The 19,945-nt window shown below is 45.5% G+C and overlaps 1 protein-coding gene across 1 annotated transcript in view; it reads right to left on the reverse strand.

The window, feature by feature from the left end:
• The window catches only part of SYNPR (synaptoporin), a 103,063-nt gene extending 88,300 nt beyond the window's left edge, over positions 1 to 14,763 (reverse strand). The window contains exons 1-2 of the mRNA XM_032699283.1: positions 14,650 to 14,763; positions 14,488 to 14,553 (exon numbers count right to left, since the gene is read on the reverse strand). Of these exons, the coding sequence (XP_032555174.1) occupies positions 14,488 to 14,553; positions 14,650 to 14,667 (84 nt within the window). The 5' untranslated portion in view covers positions 14,668 to 14,763. The remainder of the gene's footprint in view (positions 1 to 14,487; positions 14,554 to 14,649) is intronic.
• Between the last annotated feature and the right edge of the window lie 5,182 nt (positions 14,764 to 19,945).

Genomic DNA, 19,945 nt, shown 5'->3' on the forward strand with positions numbered 1-19,945 from the left:
CCCTGAGAAATGAAGGGTGTTTTCTGTATGACTCATATCCATGTTTTTCACTTGTGATATTTTTAAACTGAGATCCAGCACTGATTGAAGTGCAAAAAGTATGACTTTTCTCCTGTCCTACCCCGAAGGGCCCTTCAGCCAGGGACAGGTGACAGCAGGAACTAGGAATGGGTCATGTCCAGGTTTATGATGTGGACAGAAAGCCTAAAAGAAATACTTTGGAATTTAGGAATGTCAGCCATATGTGAAAGCTAAAGGGTTTAATGATGAAGAACTACATAGACCCATTTCCTATATGAGAATGTCATGTATATTTGAAAACAAGTAGATAAACCCACGCACAATAAGGGCCCCTTTCTCTTCCCTCCAGCCAAAAGTACCTTTACAGTGCAGATGAGAGCTAAATTTAAAAAAACAGCAACTAATCAAATACACAATTCAAGAAGATATTCTCATGACAAGTGATCCAATGCATATTGTTTACATGAATTTCCTCTCGCTGCACATTCCTTCCCAAATTCAGAGGCTTATATGAGGGCACCATGGAGAAACCCCTGCCTGTGGTAGCTGCACCCAGACTGTGCAGGTCTGAATTATCCAGGCCTCGAAGAGTCAAAAGATGCAGAAAAAAATCACAACAAATAATGATAAAAGAGTTTTAACGCTTTGAAACTGCTCCCCAGAGTCCATCTTCTCTTTCAGCTTGGAGAAGGCTGAAGGGCTCCTTGCCGGAGCAAGGCTCACCATGAAATCTTGTTGGCTGGGCTAAAATGTCTTTAACATCAGGCCAATGTAAAAGCTGCCTTTCTTTAAATACAGTTTAGTTTCTTTAAAGCATCATTCAAGAGACCTAAATGCCAGCCTCGAGCTCGGACACAACTAACTGTTCAATTGAAAATCATGGGCAAGATTTTGCTCTGGGCAGAAGGAGTTTGATAATGGTTTTGTGAAACATTTTTTTATGCAGGAACAAGAAAGAAGAGGAAGGTTGAGGCAGAAGAACCACACAATCAGTCAGAACAATAATAAAACCGGGAAACTTGAGAAATGGTAAGAGAGGGGCTTCTGCCCAGCCAGGGGGAAGAGGTTTGCAGACAATGTTGCTCATGGGACACACAAGCATACCAGGCTCCTCTGTACTGCCAGTTTGAATAAACAGGAGTGAATCACCAAAACATCTGAAGCAACTTCTTCTTTTAAAAGAATAACCTGCAAAGCACTGAAAACCTGGCTAATGATTAAGATCAAAAGGGGTAACATCAACAAAGAAACCCATTCAGTCTACACAAAAATGTCTCCAGCTCTCCAAGCAACAGGGAATATGCTGCTTTCTTTGCAATAGCCCAGAACTGTAGAAGATACAGAGTTTAAATACATTTCCATTCAGATAAGTTATCTCTTCCCCTCCCCACCAGCAGCTTTTAAAAGATGCATCTTGAACTTACAGCACTGGAGGGTTTTTTCTTCTCAAGATTTTTAATTCACTGGCAACATAAAGACCTTTAGCAATTTACAGTGTGAAGAGCACTTTCTCTTCAGATTGCCCTGCTTTGAGTCAGTCTGTACATTACGGTTACTTCATTACTTACATTGCATTACACAGGGGCAGACGAAGCAGCCGCGCTCCTCTCTTGCAGCAGATGTGCCCCGGGGCCGGCACGAGCCAGATAAATAATAAATTCCCAGGGCCCCACATCAGGAGCAGAGACTGGGCTGCTTTACCCCAACTGCCCCTCTGCAGTGCTGAGCCAGATAACCCACCTCTTACCCTCCTGATAGCTTGAAAATGGGGTAAATTGGAGATATACTGCAAAGGAGGCAGCCACATCATCAGGCTACACTAATCAAGGTGTTGCAATTAGCAAAATTAAAAAAACAAAACAAACAGAAAACAAACCAACCAACGAAAGAAACCAACAAAACAAAAAACCCCAAACCTGTGGGAGACATCCAAATTCTGTTGAACTACGAAAGGAACACTAGAAGAACCAGAATATATTCCTTCCTGCCTCTTGCCATGATGGCCTCAGCTATTTGTCCTCCTGTGAGTCAGAGGGACGCAAGCCAGACTCCTCAAACCTTGACACCACGCTCCCTCGTGTAGTTTTGGTGACAGTTGCACCAGGGGTTGAGTCATAAATTTCAGGTTTAGCAATCGCGACCAACCAATGCACAAAGCTTTTACCCCGTTACTCAGTTTCTGCCTAACAAAATGGCATCTGGTCCAGAAAATCTTTAGACACATTCAAAGCATAATGTTCCCACAGCTTGTTGCCTAATTCCTGACTGCTGCTTCTGCGAGATGCCTCTTTTCCATGAGCCCTTTCTATCTCTACATGCTACACATTGGCTTCAAACATCACAGACAATATAGGTGGTAAAAACCAGAATAGATCGCAAGAATCTCACTTTCCTCTTTGAAGGCACCTGTGCTTTCTTGGTAGGGTAGTGAGCTGATGCAATTGCAGGAGGCCAGCCTATAGGGAATATGTGTGCACTATACGTGGCACGTTGAATCTGATTTCACTGCATGCCACCATATGGAACAGAATCTCAGCGGCATCAAACGTTTACCTAAACTCCATTAATGTCTTCTGCAAGCCAATATTTATAGCATACACACCAGTAGCTGCTGTCAGAGTGTGTATAAATGTTAAACTGAACTGTTAAAGAAACATAATGACAGATGTAGAGATGCTGAAGAGTGCAATCTATTCTAATTTATGATAATTTATTTCCATCATCTGGAGCCCTATTCAGAAGAGAAAGCTGAATGCATCCCAATGCGCATCACAGGGTGGAGTTTAAAAATCCCCAGGAAAAAAAAAACAAAACAAAACTCTTTTAAATGAAGCAAGAGTACTCTTGTCCTAACACCCAGGACATGCTTAGCAATCTCTCTGTGCAGAAGCAATACAGATGTGAGGTACTCAAGTCCTGCCTCCTGGCAGCCCAGTGACATGCAGGTTTTTAAAGCAAGTTGTGAATAGCTGGGAACTGTTTGTCCCGTGAGAGATGTCTGATCATTGCTGAGTCACTACTTTTGGGGGACTAAACTGCGTAATAAACATTTATGAGCTCTGTCAGAGCCTCTCCAGCTGCATGAACAACCAACACTGCTGCACCCACGGGTGGCCAGAACTAATGAGCACATAAACAAAGAGATGGAAAACTGTTTTTAGAAATGAGTGACCTATGCCATGGCGAGCTATGGCAGAAAGAGCTTTTCTGTTTCATTCATCAGCAACACAGTCTGTGCTGGATCAGTTCTGCCATGAGATCCAAACCCCGCCTCATTCTACCGTTGCTGTTGTTCTGCTGTGAAAACCAGGATGAAGAGGATGGAAAAAAAAAGGGGGGGAAATAGCAGTGACAACACTTGGTGACAGCACTTGGTTCCCACAGTGGGGACCACCACTTGGCTGCAGAGGACCGCAGGCAAGGATCTCATTTTCATGGCATCACCCCTCCCTGGGAAGCGCCGTAATGCGCGCGGCGGCGGCAGGAGCCTTTCTGCCCCGTGGCACAGCCAGTGTCCCCTGCATATGTTGGCCCGCCGTGAAGCCAGCTCCTGCTGCCTGCCAGGGCCTCACAATCTGGACAGGCACAGATTTTGTGCTGGAACGGGCGCCCTCTCTGCAGAGCTGCCTGCCACGAGTGACAGGCTGCCACGGCAGCAGCGGGACCGCGCGCAGCCCATGGAGCCAACGCAGCAAAACAAGGAAGCTTAGGAATGCTGATTCTCTGCTAAGTGGACTGTGCTGCCTCAGTGCAGCTCTGGAAAACTCCATCTTTGGCACCAAAAAAAGGGCAGGGCACACAATATACGCACAGACTACAACACCAGCTTGCGCACATTGACAGAGAAGTCAGATGACAATTGTCCACCAAAACAATTTTCTAAATTTTAGACGCACTGTCTTGTTCAAAAAAAAGTTGTCATATCTCAAAAAACGTTGACTCTTCTTTGCAAATCCCATTGCTAAGGGCTTGCAACATCTACCCTGGAAGCACCACTGCTGTGCCATCAAGGTGTTTGGGTTGGCCCCTCATGCTGCCCCTGCTCTGGAAATCAGGTGCCACAGCCAGACTACACCATTCCAATGGGCAGCAGGGTCCCCCTTGATGTGATCCATCATCAACTCCTGCAGAAAGAGTTAGCCTGGGCCACCACAGCAGGCTGTGCAGAGGAGAAGGAGAATATGACCTGACCACCATTTTTGTACTGAATATTTCTTTACAGAAATATTTGCTGCTGAAATGTTGTAGTTTCTGGCACAAATATTTCTTCATTCATGATCTCACCATGATGCCAGATTTCCAAGAAAATTTACATTAAAATTTATTTTTCCCCCAAGGAAATGAAATTTCTTTTCCCAAATCAGCTCTACCAATGACTCTTTTTGACGCAGCAATGACAGATTCTTCTCTGACATCTTTGGTATAGCCCAAATCACAAAGAACAAATATTCCACATGATCCTCAATCATCTGCCCCAGCCTATAATCCATGAGGAAACTCTCTCTAATACTGTTCCTTGCCGTGAACACACTGCGTGCTTCCAGTTCACTTCTCTCCTCCTGCCAGCACAGAAGCCCAGCCACAAACACCACAGGGGAAACAATGTGTAACCATGTCTTATTTGAAGACTTTTCCACACACTTAGAAATGGGCTGTGTTGGGGCTGCTTGGCTGCACAGAAAGGCAGCTGCTGCCAAACACTCCCAAACCAGGCACTTGGCCGGGACCAATCGATGGATGTGCCCAGTCAACATCATACAGTGTTGCTTCTGCTCTCTGACTGAAGAATCAAAGTTTATTAATTATTCCACTTGAAATTAAATCTGTTTTGCAATAAAATCTCCACTCTTGGCCTCAACCCTCTCAATGAGTAAATCCGTCAAGGAAACTGTTCTCGCAGCACCGTTCACAGAAGTAGATTAAAAAGAGGGAGACAAAATGTTCAGAGAGAAGCTCTGCTGAGCCATACTCGTGAGTAATCTCCCTGTCCACATGCCTGCGGTCACCAGTTGGAAAAGGCAGCTTGCGATGCGCTCGGTACTTGGCAGTGTGCAGCTTTTGCACTTTTACCCATCCTCAAATGCATCTTTGTGTCCGCATGCAAGATTAGAACAAAACGCTGCTACGACACAACAGCACACACCACGTATATCAGCTCGCCGAGATCAAAGGCACAGAGCAGCAAAGAATTTAATTAAAATGTTAAAATTAAACAGGAAGGCATCCATTGTTTAATTTTTTGGCAGGCGTGCTCTTTCAAACCGGGACCTAATTCCATTCCAGCATGCTGACTGCCCTTGGAGATGGCAATCAGGAGAGCTCTGCCGGATTTATCGGCTGCTGGATTTGGCGGTGGGGGAATCCCACGCTTGCTTTGGCTTTCAGGCACAGTCCCTAAAAAAGCACTTGGAGAAACGTCTCAACTTCAAAGGATAAGTATTGCAATATACATATTCTGCAATAATAAGCCAATTTTCAGTATCAAACCTAAGTCCACTGGGCTGTGCATGAGATACCTCCCTGCTGGGACTGTAATGGGGAACGATACCCATAGGGGTGTGATCTTGCCATGGTCAACTGCTTCAAGCCACCCCTCTCTCCATAAAAAGGCTGTTTTAAATGGGGTAAAAAACTGATACAGAGCAATAGGTTTTTGTGTGCAACGCGGCCTCTGCATGGGAGGAGCAGGGGTAAGCAAAGATGTGGTTTGAGACTCACACACAGATGGGGGACTTGTCTGATTTTGCTTCAAGCATACCTCCAGCACACAGCTAGGGAGATGATTTTCTGAAAACAGTTCAAGCAAGGCTCAAGTTTGCTTGTTAAATAACTGTAAGATATTTCCTGGCATCCTGAGGTATTTTGATTTGAATGCTTGAGGCAGCCATAGGCCCTAATAGGGCCCACTTCAGGGAGGCTGAACCAGGAAGCCAGTTGTCTCCTTCGTTTTTGGGAACCTAGCAAGGAAGATTTTGCTACTTCTATAGTATTATTTGGGACATCACAGAGGCTTTTCACCTAATATTATGAAGATCGTCAAATGCAGTGTCAAACATAAGGTTCCAATACAAACACCCAACATGCATGTGACAAAGGATTTGAACTGAGGCTTATCACTTCAAGCCAAAGATACTTTGGATTTGCATCACCTGAGAAATTACACATGCGGGCAGAGCATTAACATCAGGAAAAGGGAAGACTAAGGACTGACACAATAAACTTCTTTTTGAAATTCAAAAGGTTACTGAAGAGGTGTTACTATAAATTACTTCCAGATGTATCAATGATCTTGCCCATGTTGGGCAACAATTCTTTTTGAAATCTTCTGGGCAGACTTTCACCCTCAATACTTCAGGTTTTTGAGTACTTCAAGTGAATATTCAGTACAGGCTGTTTGCAGCAGGCTCTGGTATTTCTCACAGAATAAAGATCAAGTTGACAGGTCGGGACTTTTGCAAGAGAGCCAAATCAGATTTATTTCTGACAGCGGGTCTGGGACTGTACACCTCTCATCTCAAAATGTATAACACTTCATTGAAATCTTCCTGCTTCAGCTTTTCTCCTGCTTCCTTAACACGGGGAAACAGGAGACTACATTCCCAATGTACATCTCAGTGATCAGGATGCTTACTGGGCTCTTCTTATCAAAGAGGCATTTCCAATCCCCCAGCAAAAGTGCCCTGTGTAGAGTGTCATGGTTTCTGATCACTCTGAAAACATCCTCACTAACTTCTGCCTTGTGCCATCCCTGACAAACGGAGGCTTGGACATCTGCACCAGGACTTATCCAGGAACAGGAGCCCCAGCGTTTATCCCAAGCTCCAGGCAGTAGCACTTTCTGCTCCCCACAGCATTAGCTCAGTAGCTCCCACAGGCTCTGCCTCCAACACAGCCTTCTCCCAGATGCTAAGGTATTTTGGAAAAGGCACAGACAGAACAGCTTGCTCAGGAAACACATTTATCTACCCACCAGAACATCACAAACAAAGGATAGGTAAAACAGTAAAGGGCAATGAGCATATTACTTAAGCCTTTTCTGACCCATTTTCCTGGATCTTGCATTTACCCCACTGCTTTAAGGACCAAATTTGGCATTAGTCTTGTGAGACCTTTCTGCTTTGCTCTCCACACCGAGGTCCATAACATTTGCTTCATGCCACAGATGGCTGCTCATCTGGAAAACCCCCTCTCCTGAGGGGCCACATCAGTCTAATCCTCTGCTGATCCTTCTCCCCTAGCAGCATTATGAAAATATTCCACCACAGCAGTACCCGAGCTGTCCAACATAAGACTCCCTGTTCCGTCTCATCACAACCAACCTCAGAGCCTGACCCACAAGAGTTCTCACCTCACTGTCCATTCCAGCTTAGGTTTGAGCACTTTGCAAATGCAAGCAAATACTATATGCAAAAATCTTCTGGTGCATATGCTCATGGATGTGCCTGCATCCACAGGCTGCTAATGAGGGAATACCTAATATTTTTTGTTTATACAAAATGTCCTTAGAGAATACTTCCTTACTTAAATGAATGCTGTATACCAAAGCCTTTCAATGCTATAAATAGTACTGTTATAATAATTGGAATCCCCACCATTTTATGAGATTTAAGCTTTTCCTTAAGAATGGGAAACACTATTAGCTTTTCTAACCAAGTGAAGTCTTCTGAATGGGAAAACACTGCTTCCAAAGACAAACCTGAGAAGTCTCTACCATGGCCAGAAGATAAAACTGCTCAAATTAAAGCAAAACCTTACAGTTTGCCTATATTCAGTATTCTTTTGCTTTTGCCAAAAAGCAAGCAAGCTGTCACCTTAGCAACTATGTCACACTTTGCAGCACATATGCCACTTTGAACAAACACCTTAAATGCAGCACCTCCACACTGTATGGTCCTTCCTATAATGTGCTTAACAGCACTCTGTAGATCCCCCCCTGAGAGTCAAATCCATGAAGACCCCTTTGGCAGTTGCTGGGCTGGACAGACAGACAGACAGCTAAGTGCTGTTTTCCACACTGCACCCCAGGACCATACTAAGACAGAACCACTTTTATTTGGTGCCCAAGGGGAAAGCTGAGCTTGCAGAGGTGCCACCACCAGCCCTGTGCAGAGCCCAGCATTACCTGCTTTCTGCCTCTCCCATTCCCCTGTGTGAGGAGAAGGTTCTCTCCCTGGAGCAGAGTGGAGAACTTCACCAAGCAACCAGGAGGACTCCTGCCCTTTGGGATCACATGGAGTGCCATGAATCCTGGTTAAGCCAGAGACCAGAGCATCCAAATGACGGAAGGGTTTTATCAGAAGCACCTCCAAGCCTGTCCTCCCCCGACTGCAACATCTGAATCCAGAGATGTCAACATGCAGGGCTTTTACCCAGGGCTCCAATTATGCAGATGCTGATTTACAGGAGTGATGACTGAAACATTGCCCTCAAAAATTGTCAAGGAGACTTTAACTGTGTTTGTCTAATGGTAGAACCCTCTATCTCCACACATCTTCTTGCTAGTTTGAAAGTCAGATCATTTTTGTTCCTCTTTTCATAGAAACCTGCTTTGCATATATAATCAAATTTAGCATTAATGAGTCTCTTTCCTCATCTTCTATTCCTAATGCTTCAAACAGCCACACTTGGATAATGGAAGCCATCGAAATGGCTTACCATGAGACTTTCCCAGTTTCACTCAGGTATTTCCACAGCAGCAGCACATAACTCCAAAAAGTCCTTCCTCCTGGAACCCTGTCTCTCAACCATATGTGCTAATTCTACATAACTATTTTATACCAGGTCCCACTCTGGACTGCCTCAGAATCATCAGGATTTAAATGAATTGTTAGGTAACCTTTTAAAATAAGCTCTTCCATGACCAAAACACAAGCCTAAGTGGAAAATGGTAGGCACTTTCCAGATGAAAGATGTCATTTATTTGCAATGTGGTCAGGCACTGCTGACCTTTTATCTTTCCCTGTACCAGAATTTGTACCATTTTAACAGCAACTTTGATGAGCACAGTTCTCAGTTTCCAAGAAGATATGCATGCAGATAAACATGAATGTGAACAGCAAAGCAGCCAGCTCTCTGCAGACTGTGTAAATCCATGGGATCACAAGACAGATTTCCTGCTCTTTCACTTGTGTTCTGGCTTTTCAGTCTTTAGAGCTTGCATCCTTCTTCCGCTACCTTGATCTAAAACAATATGGTTTATCAAAGCCAGAGGTTTCAGAATCACAAGATTCCCAGAAGTTGCAACTCTCAGACCACAAGGTATAACACCGTGTAGGCACTGTTAGTGCTTCTGCTGCCTTTACCCCAGTCCCACTGGCAAAGTGACATATGGCTTTCACATCTGCCTTCAGTGAGACTACAAAAACTCTTCAGTTCCTTCCTATCACACACGACAGAGCCTGATGTCTAATGGCAAAACCCACCTCCCAGTTCTTCCTAATAAAAATAACTTGTCCAGCAGAGTTCCCTGCCTGCAGATTACCGATGCCCTGGTATGTGCTCAGAAGTTGCAGATGCAAAGCCAAGGACTGGTGAAGCCTGTTGGCTCAGGTCTCTTGGACACTCACATCACATTGGTTCACAGTGGCAATTTTTGCCTGTACAGAGCTGCAGTGTATTTTGCATGCATTATGCTAAGTTGCCTATAAGAAATCATCCAATTAATGACAGTTTACAGAGAAGGGTTAGTTACATGGTAATTATCTTTCTAATATTAAAATACCATAGAAATGGATTTACATTTTTTGATTAAGTGGCACATGGTTTATTGACCTGACACTACATATACAAGACTTTTGAGGTAGCAACTGGGACCAGGTTTCAAGAACAGCTAAGTATCCCAAGGCAGGCATCAGAGAACTGACAATACATTTTTAACATGTTTGTGTATCTTACACATCAAGATGGATGGTCTGAACACCAAATGCAGCAACTGATCCTGGCACTGTATAAACAACATCAGCAGGCAGTAAGAAATATTACTTTTTTGAAGGCTTTTCGTTCAATCTGAGGGTAGAGAAGATCAAACACTCAACTCTTCCATCCTGCATCCATGGAGCATTAAGCTTCAGCAATGTTACCCTGCTCCATCACCTAAAGTCTCTGCCCATGCCAGAGCAGACAGCAGCCTTCTGGTTAAACAAAAAAACAAACATAAGCAAATGTGATGAAGACTATGAAGCAACTATAAAATATTTCAGGCCCATAATAAACTATACAGAGCAAACTACTAATCACACATGCTTCATGCAAGCATTACCTTCTTATTTCTTTTCCATTTATTTTCGGCATCTCAAGATATTTAGGCTTTTCTAGGGCACACTTGAAAACATGCAGCTACTTATGTCCATTCATATGCATGCAAATATAATCCAACAAAAGCAGCCATGGCCAGATGAGCAATCAGCACTACGACAAAAGACAAGACTTATCATCAGTCTTTCAAGATTCAGATTCCCTTTGCCTCCCAAATACGCATCTGTTTGCAAGGCAAGGGGTGCTAACCCTTTCAGAATCTATACAATCAAAGCAAGCTTGACTCTTGCCAGGCAGGCAGCAGCCTGGCCTTTTTCCTGTCTCACCAGTCAAATGATCACAGCGTGAAGGCAACGAAGCAAAGCAAGGTTAGCTCAGTCCATGTACACTACACGCAGATTTTTTCAAACCACCTTTGTGCAATTTCCACCAGAGGTTTGCTGTCCAAAGGCCCTGCAACGCTTCAGAACTCTGTGGTACATCCCATGAAGATACTCATGAGCAGTGATGAACTCCACTCATGCAATGTCTGGAATGCATTTTTTTCTGCACAAGAATTAAAACAATTCCTCAGACACATTTGGCTTCACCGATCACCCTAATGTCCACTTCCAAGTTGTCCTATCAAGAAAACCCACGGTGTCCATGAGATCTGTCCTGCAACATAAATGAATCACATGTGCCCAAATAAAAACAGCACTGGCTTAGACAGAGTTACTGTATGACCTTTGTGCCAAAAATATCCCTCTGTTCTGCCCATACCAGACCAGACAGGGCTGCAAGCTGGTGGAGCAGGGAGCTCATTGCAAGGTATTTTAAAACACTAACCTGTAGATAATCATCAAGGCAATCACAGCACCTCCTGAGTGGCAAAATGGTGGAGTTTCTACATCCTTGCTATTTATGACGGAATACAGGGAAAGGCATTAAGGACAGTGCTGCAGCTCCTGTTACTTCACATGGAAACAGGACAAATATCAGGTTGCTTTGGGTTTGCAGGAAGAAAGTTGTTTGTGGCAGTTCACAGAGGTAATTAAAAACCGCAGCCCAGGGATACAAAGTTTCCACTTTTACAAAAATATATTTGCCGGTAACAACCTGATTACACGAGGTAGTTCCTATACCCACCACACTGCAAGGGCAGAGCCCTGCTTTTCACTCAATTTCCTTTCCTAGGGCTCCAGAGAGGCAGCAACTGCAAAACAAATAGACCAAAAGTGACAAACTTGCTTTGTCTTGCTCACTTTTTGGGGACCCCAATAAAAACAGTCTAAACACATCCAGAGAGTTGCAGGACTGAAATTAATCCAGGGAGACAAATGAACATATTTCTTCTCTTTCATCCTTCCTTATTCATTATTGTCAGGTGCACGGATAAGAGAATCATTTCTCAAGTGAAGTTGTAAGAGTGTTTGTGACATTGCTACTAGTTGTAGTGCCACAGTAGATTATCATGAGAAATAAACTCCAGAAGAACACTCTTCTCATGCAAAGATCTGTGGAGTAACAGCCAAGGGAATAAAAAGAAGCAAGAACAAATACAGCTTTTAAACAGCTCTTCCCTGCCCCCAGCACATGCCATGAAGCCAGAGTTGACTCAAAGCTGGAAACACCCAGGGCTGACCCAGTACAGCTGTGTGTAGTTTTCCAAGCTCAGATTTGTGATCCACAAACTTTATTGCCAAGGTAGAGTTCAAAAAAATGCAACTTCTGCTTACTTGCTGAAAGTCACTCATTGGACTTTTTTCTTTCTCTTAACCTTTCCTGGGCTTGAGCCAATGTTGCCTCTTAATGGCTTCTAAATGCAATTTCTTGGCTGAAAATAAGATTACAAAGTACATGGGAAATACAAATGAAAACATATTACAGTGCTGTGAATATTCAAGAATCATTCTTATCTCAGCAGCTTCTCTCTGGGTGTTAGGTGACAGTCAAAGCAGGAGATTGAAGAAGGTCAGATAAGGTCCCTGCTGCTCGAGATAGAGATCCATGATGCCTGAGCCAGACTTCAGGCAAACTGGCATCTGCACACAGATTAATTCTTCAACAGTTACAGTTTCACACCTGAGAAACCTACAGCCACCTCAGTTGCCTCCAGACCTGCAAATGTTTGCACTCACAAACACACAAGTTTCAACAGCATCACTGTACAAGAAGTTTATGAATAAAGACATGCTCACCACCCCAGAACCACTGTGAGCCAACCCAAACCGCCCAAATGAGAGCACAAATTCAAGGCTGGACTGCCTGGACCAGCTGAGGACATTTTCAGCCTGCACCACCTCCACCCTACCAGGCTTTCTGAGGAGCCCCCACAGCTCTGCCATCTGTGCTGCAACACCACAGAGCCTCCCCCCAGGCACGAGAGCCACCCAACGCCCAGAACTGCTGCGTCACCAGCTGGGCTATGAACTTTATTTCTCTGCAGATGCAATCTAGGACTCAAGTGGGAGGTGTTAAAGGGTGTAATTTGACTGTTCTGACCAAGTGCAATGAGGTCTGCAAGGCTGCCGGGGGACATGGAAGTGGACACAGAATTGGTTGGAGCATTTGGTCTTCTTTTAAAGTTTAAAATTATGATTAGGCTGATAAAAGGAGTTTGAGGGAGAGATGGACACGGAGAGGTGGAATAGCAGTTGGGAGGCATGGTAAGAAGAGAAAGAAGATGGGAGCAACAAGATTAATTGAACAGAGATGGAATTTGCGTAATCCAAAAAGCCTTTCAAGTATATTAAAAAAAAAAATCTGAAACATCATACACTAAAATATGCTTAATTCTACGTACACATACATGTCAAAAGGAGAAAAAGTAATTTCCCACATCATCTCAAATGTTAACACACTCTGCACCCTTGTCCCACATTCCCATATTGCCAAGGACGGGCACACCCTGGCTGTGTCAGAAGAGCTCTCTTTACATACCATGTGTGCATGTACATGTACACAGACAAGCCATGTGCACTTAAACCAGCCAGAAGAGTTCCACACGTGGCTTCCAACCATGACAAAGGTAGCTTTTGTATTTGGCTGTTGGAAGAAGTTACAGACCCAGGAAACTGCCAAGAGAAGAGTTCCCACTCACTGTCCCGAATGCACCGACCGGGGCCAACAGCTTCCTTGAGGGCACAGCCCATGCCCACCAGCACAGAGCCCTTCCTGGAAGAGCTTGCTTCCCAACTTCCACCACACATTGCCTCATCAGGCAGACAGCCAAAAGACCACACTCCCAGTGACTATTTGCCATAGGAATAGCTTAGCTCCCCATTCTTCTGCCCCGCAGTGAGTGCCACAGAGTGGCTGAAGCACCCTCAGATCAGCGCCTGGGGTTCAGCCCCCGGATGTCCTGACTTCTCCTCGAAGCAGGAGCAGCAGCACCATGTGGGTTTGTGGAGCTCTGGGCTAGGAATGAAAGGGACCTCGTCCGTCCATCCAGCACCACATGCAGGTGACCTCATTGTGGGGCCACCTCACCTCAGGCCCATGGCTCCACCACAACCCCATCACCCAGCTCCATGGGACCCGGTGCTTCAAGGAGCCCAGCGGGGAAGAGAAGCTGCTGCTGGTGAGCAGGCACAGGGTCTGGGGCGAGCAGCTGCCCCTAGCACGCCAAAACACCCCCTGGCAGGCACCCCGCGGCCGGGCTGCGCGCGGCGGGTGCGAACATGTGGATAAACGCACCCGCACGGGGACGCGCCCCCCAAAATACGCGGCTTACATAATTCCCCAGCCAGTCGGCGTTAGGGGAATGTGATTAATCCTCCATGACATGTTCTGAACTTTCCGTTCAGAGAGGCTCTCTGCTCCCGCAGACCTACTGGCGATGGATGTCATTTGACCTGCAGACTTCACTACGAATGAGCATCAGAGCAACACACAGTGACATTGCTCCGCACACCAATTATCTGCCTCCTTCCCCGCTCGGCCCAGAGACAAGTTTGCTAAATGCATAATGAGGATTTTATTTTCCTCGCTTTTCTTTTTTTTTTTTAATTCGTTTACAGCCAGCACAAGGATGGGGGGGGGCGCACCCACAAACCCAGCCCCCAGCCCGCCCCGCCGGCCACAAGCGCTGTAGGACGCGAGTCTCCAGCCCCGTGTCCCTGTCCCCAGCCCCCGCGTCCCTGTCGCCAGCCCGGCCCAGCTCCCACCTGTTCCGCGGGTCGCGCACTTTGGGGACAGCCCCCCCCGACACCCCCCACGCCTCGGACTCACCCACTCGAGCACCCGGAGGAAGGCCAGCGGCTCCTTCACCACGCGGAAAGTGCCCGCGGAGGCGAGCTGCGGGCAGAGAGAGAGACAGAGAGAGAGAGAGGGGTCAGCACCGCGCCCGCTCCGCGCTCCCACACCCCGCACCGCCCGCGGGGCTCCGCGTACCTGGTCCACCGCCTCCATGGCGCCGCAGCCCCGCGGAGCGGAGCCGAGCGGCGCGGAGCCGAGCGGAGCGGAGCCTCCCGCCCGCCAGCCGGGATGCGCGGCGCTGCCCCCGCGCAGGCCGGGCGGAGCAGCCGGGCGGGGCCCGCGCCCCCCGCACCGCCCCGCGGAGCCGCCCCGGCCCCCGCCCGCTGCCCCCGCGGAGCCGCCCCGGCCCCCGGCAGCCGCTCCGACACTTTTTGGATCGGCGTTAATTTTTTTTTTTTCCTTTTAATTATTATCATTTTTAAAATCAGTATTATTTTTTAATTTAGGGTTGCTTTTTAATTAGTATTATTTTTTAAAATATATATTTTTTAGAATTATTATTTCGGGGCGGGAAGGAGAAGGAAGACGGGGAAAATAATAAATAAATAAATTTAAAAAAAAAAAAAAAAAGAAAGAAGAAAACAAACTGACTCCTCACCGCCCGCACAGAAACTATTCATATTTTAAGGGATGGCACCCACCACTCCCTGTCCTTCCGTCCCCTCTCGTCCTCCCGGAACGAACTCGCCCGCCGCCCCCGCGGCCACAGGGCTGCAGCTCTGCGCTCCCAGCCCTCGCTCCCTCCTGCTTTTCGAGCATTTCCTTGACAGCAGAACAGCGTTTTCTCTCTTGCTGTTGTCCTGGCCTCGTTTCCCAGCAGAGCCTTAATGATTCTAGTACATCCTAGGTGGCACAACCTGGCAGGAGCCGAGGTTCCCTGTGTACATCCATGCTCACTGACAGCGTTTCCAGCTCCTTGTGACATTAAAACACTACACTGAGGATTTTGTGATGGAGAGAGTTCCTGCCCCAGCAAAGGCTCAGGGTACAAATCCATCACCCCATTTAACAGTAAAACATCAAATAGATTTAGGCCCCGACTCTGCAAACATTTGCATATTCAACTTAACTGCCACCCTGATAACCAGTTGTGCCACCAGAAGGACACCGGTGCTCAAATAGGATTTGGGCTGTAAGTAGGTCAGAGATCTGCCTAAAAAATACCTGAAGCTTTTATGCCCTGTAAGGAATCAGCCATCTGCAAAAGTTTAATAAGTCAATTAGTTTTGCTGAAACTGAATCGCTATCTAAAAAACCCCAAACAAATAAGCAAACCAAAACCAAAACAAAACAACAAGATAAATGTATTCTTGGAGTAAACAAGATGCATCGGGGTGCAGATAAATTTGTGAAGTTTTCACTAGAATTTGAGGCAAACAATTTTGTGTCAAAGTCATATATCTGAAACAAACCCACTTGAAGTCTGTGATAGCGGTGGGACTGGGTTCGGATTTTTCTTTAGCTTAAATAATTTCTTTTACCATATCAAACCTATCTTTGAGGCCAGAATTACTACTACATTTAATTTTTTCGATTTAAAACTGTTGTTTTTTATGCCCTGCCTTCTTTCTGCCCTAGGAGAAGAAAGCAGGAAAGAAAAAAATGGATAATTTTTCCTTACAAAACGTTACCAAGTGTGCTTTTATTTATTTATTTAAATAACAACCTCTAGGAAATACAAAACACTTCTCAGCAATTCCAGTAACTGCCTGCTGGTGGCTCAGTGCCGTGGGAGGCACTCTCCTCATAGGAGAATGAGAGCAGAGCACCCCTGAGCCTCCAAGAGTCACAAGCAGGCAGGGACACACAATTATCCCTCTGACGTTCATCCAGGACTTCTCTCACTGGTGCAGAGATGCCACACTGCAAGCCACCTGCCTTCAGCTCTCATGCCTGAAGAAGAAATTATCATGCAATATCCTGAGTTGGAAGGGACCCATAAGTATCATTGCCTCCAAATTAGTCCAGTCCCCAAGAGCAGCAGGGTAACCATGCTCATTCCAGCAGAGATTTCCAGCTCTGGTATCTGGTATTCCCACCAACAAAACCCTCAGCTGTGGGAAGTTTCATCACTTGCTGTTTACTGTGGCTCTCATGTGCTGTTTCCTTTAATAGGCTTCTTTCATGGAGAGACTTACAGCTGTGGATGTATTGAAGCAGTTCAAAAACCTCCTGAGAGATTCAAAAAAATGCTGAAACATTTAGTAAAGGCATAACTGAGCAGTAGACTGGGGAAGATGTGGAGAATCTTTTTTTCCTTAATTTTATTAGTAGTGTAATCTGAAAAAAGACATATGCCCCATCTCCATTGACTACCATGGAGAACTGGAAGTCTAATTCACTAACCCTTTAATAATTACCTCCAATTATAAGCCTGAGATATTAGTAGCACTTAACCTTCAGTTTTCAAAAATTGTCAAAGACAGAAAAACAAAAGCAAATATTGCTAAAACCTTCACCACTGCCAGGTCAGGCCTTCTTGCAAACTGGGATGGTTTCCCCATTGTTCTCTAGCTCAGCACACTTGTGGTTTCAGCAGATATAGGTGCTGGGTTTTTTCCATTTCCTTTCCACCATCCCACTGTTTCACTTTGATGCTCTTAAGTGCTCGACCATCCCTGCTGTGGAGGGCTCAGCTCCTCCTGTGGCTGGAAATCCTTGCAGACCCATGGCAGCAACCTGAGTTTATAGTCAGTGTTCAGTGCCTCTTCTCACCATTATTAACTATTCCAGATGGCTATTAGCATTTGTTCTTTGATATGGCAGAGTGTGTCTCTGGCTTTCCCAGCTGCTCTCTTTAGACACCATTCCAGTCAGCTCAGAAGTAAGAGCTTCTCCCTCCCAGTTCTTGAGCTTCTTAGTACAAACCTTGCTCTGAAAATGATGTTAGAACTCCACAAATTTTTGATCCCATGTAATAAAACACACTCTGAAATGTATGTTCAGATTAGCAGAGATGATACATTTGCAATTACTGGAATACAGCAAGAAGCTGTACCCCAGCAATGCTACATTATATTCACTCTTCTCACACCTGGATGACTGGGCTTGATACACATAAGTCACAAAAAGCCATAGAGGTGCAGTTGCAAGTATCTGTGATAAATGAAAAATAGCCTGGAGAGACCCAAAGTGTTTCATAAGGACAGAACCTCACAGTGAGTGTACTCCCTAAAGGCAGGAGCCTCCCACTCTTTCCTTTCCTTGGAGAGGGTCCAGTAGTGCTGTAGAGGAAGCAGCAATGCCAGTCCTGCATCACTGCTGGGGGCCGAAGTCCCCCCACAGGACACTAGTGGAGCTTTAATGGAAGTCCTAATTTCAGGATTAGCATTTTGTCCAACTACATGCAGTTATTTCCTTCCTGTTTCTAGGAAGCACATGCCCTGATTTTTCACTTGGGTAGAGGGAGGGAAGCTTCCCTGGTTAATGGCAAGTGTAAGAGCTGCATCTGTTCGATGTTGTGCATCAGCAGAAAAATCCTCAATATGTGCCGACCTCTCAATTTTACCTCGGAAAGGTTTTCTCTCAGGGCTATACAAAAAGACATGTTCAACTTCTCCTGGCCTGCTTAAACCCGTGGTAAATAATTTCCTAGTGTCCTCCAAGCACCAGGCCAAGTGAATTCAGGCTTTTGCTTCACACCCGTGGACTGCAGACACATTGGATCAATGCAAGCATGGCTGTGCCAGCACCTCTCCTGAGCACATGGCTCTGGGTCAGATTGTGCCTGTGGGAATGGAAAAACAGCCACTGCAAGACAGGGACACTAACTTCAGGGATGATAGAGATGCTGCCCCTGTCCAGGGCTGCATCAGGCAGAGCTGTGCCAACCTTGAGGGGCTCTAAAGGACAGTGGGGATTTGTTTTTCCTTGGACATCTTTGATTTAAATCTTACTTCTGTCTGCTGATGGGGAAATGGTAAGGGTTGGCCTCCTGTTCTGCTAGGCTGGATATTAAATGTGAAGCAGGTGTGTGCACACTCACCTACAAAGGGTAAATAGTTCAAAATGCATCTCCCCTTGCATGTGGCAAAGCATGAAGCCTATGACCTGTAGGTCATCCAGGCTGCAGCAGCAAGGACCAGATGGTGGGGTCACCCAGTTTGAAGCGAGTTTGAGGCAACTGGTGATAGCACCAGTGCAATTTTTTTGTGAGCAGTTGGGTGTGGAAATGAGGTCTCACACACACGCTAGGAGGACCATATGGCACTTAGCACACCAGATTTCCCAGCTCCAGCCAGGCCTCAGTCTCACACTCTACCTGTCACTCTTCTCGAGATCCACACTGTTGAGGGTCAATTCATCCTCTCGGGGTCACCATCAGACTTGCTTGCAATACATTATCCCTGGAAAGGGAGAGCTTGGTGCCACCTCTTGGATCTTTCTGTTGTTTTTAAACCTCCCAGTCATTTTGATTAGGTTACAATATTTTCCCCTGGGGCTGTATTCTGCACCAGGGAGCTTTTTACCTTTTCCCTGGCACAGGAGAGTTCACACCGCCATCCCAAAGCCAATTGCCAGTTATTTCATCACTTGACTTCATTTGTTTGGTGTATTCACTCTAAAATTTAATAACAGAAGAACAACAAAATAGGAGGCCTTGGGATAGCCAAGAATTGCTTTCCATGTGACCAGGAATCACATATATCAAACCATGGGAGAGACCAGTCTCTGTCCCTTAGGTCCCAGCCAGCTTCTCTACCACATTTTCCAACACCCATGAGATTCCCCCCTCATTCCATTTTCAAATTCTAGGTCTGCACCTCTACCTATAAATAACCCTTCATAAGCCTAATTTCCAAAGGAACCTCATTTCTCAGTTTTCCCTGGGTGAAGATGATAGGGCCAAGCATGGACATCAATACCCACCCACAGTATGTTAAGGTCAATAACTGAAATGCCACAGTACTGCAGAATATTCCATCCTTGGAAGCTGAATAAAGTCCGCATACAAGCATGTGCTTGTTTCAGAGCAAAATAACTTGGAAAAAAATGCACATCTCAATGTGTTGCCAGATAAACAACAAGAAGTCTTCAGGATTCAAATCAGTAGAGCAATGAGGCCATTGCTCATTATTAAGCTAAAGGTACAAAAGTATTTTTGAAAGGAGCTTTGCTGAATCAGCATTTGTTTTGCTAGCAACATGCACAATTTCTTTAAGCAGAGTTATTTTCAGAGTACGGTATGAAAATAATTATGGAGCACTTTCTAAAGGTTCAGTGATTAAGGCAAGAGCAGCCAGCTGTTTGGCTGCACAGCTGATGTTGACCAAAAGTATCATGTCTACAAGTCAAACTGTCTTAATAAGATTTCTAGATCTCACACAAGACTCGCAATTATTTCTCTCCTGATCTCTAAGAATAGCTGCAGAAATAGTCTCTGGTGTTTCTCTTTGGATTTCAGTTATGTGACTGTGAAATGAAATTAAAA

The sequence above is a fragment of the Chiroxiphia lanceolata genome, chromosome 11 (genome assembly GCF_009829145.1).
Source record: "Chiroxiphia lanceolata isolate bChiLan1 chromosome 11, bChiLan1.pri, whole genome shotgun sequence".
NCBI lineage: Eukaryota > Metazoa > Chordata > Aves > Passeriformes > Pipridae > Chiroxiphia > Chiroxiphia lanceolata.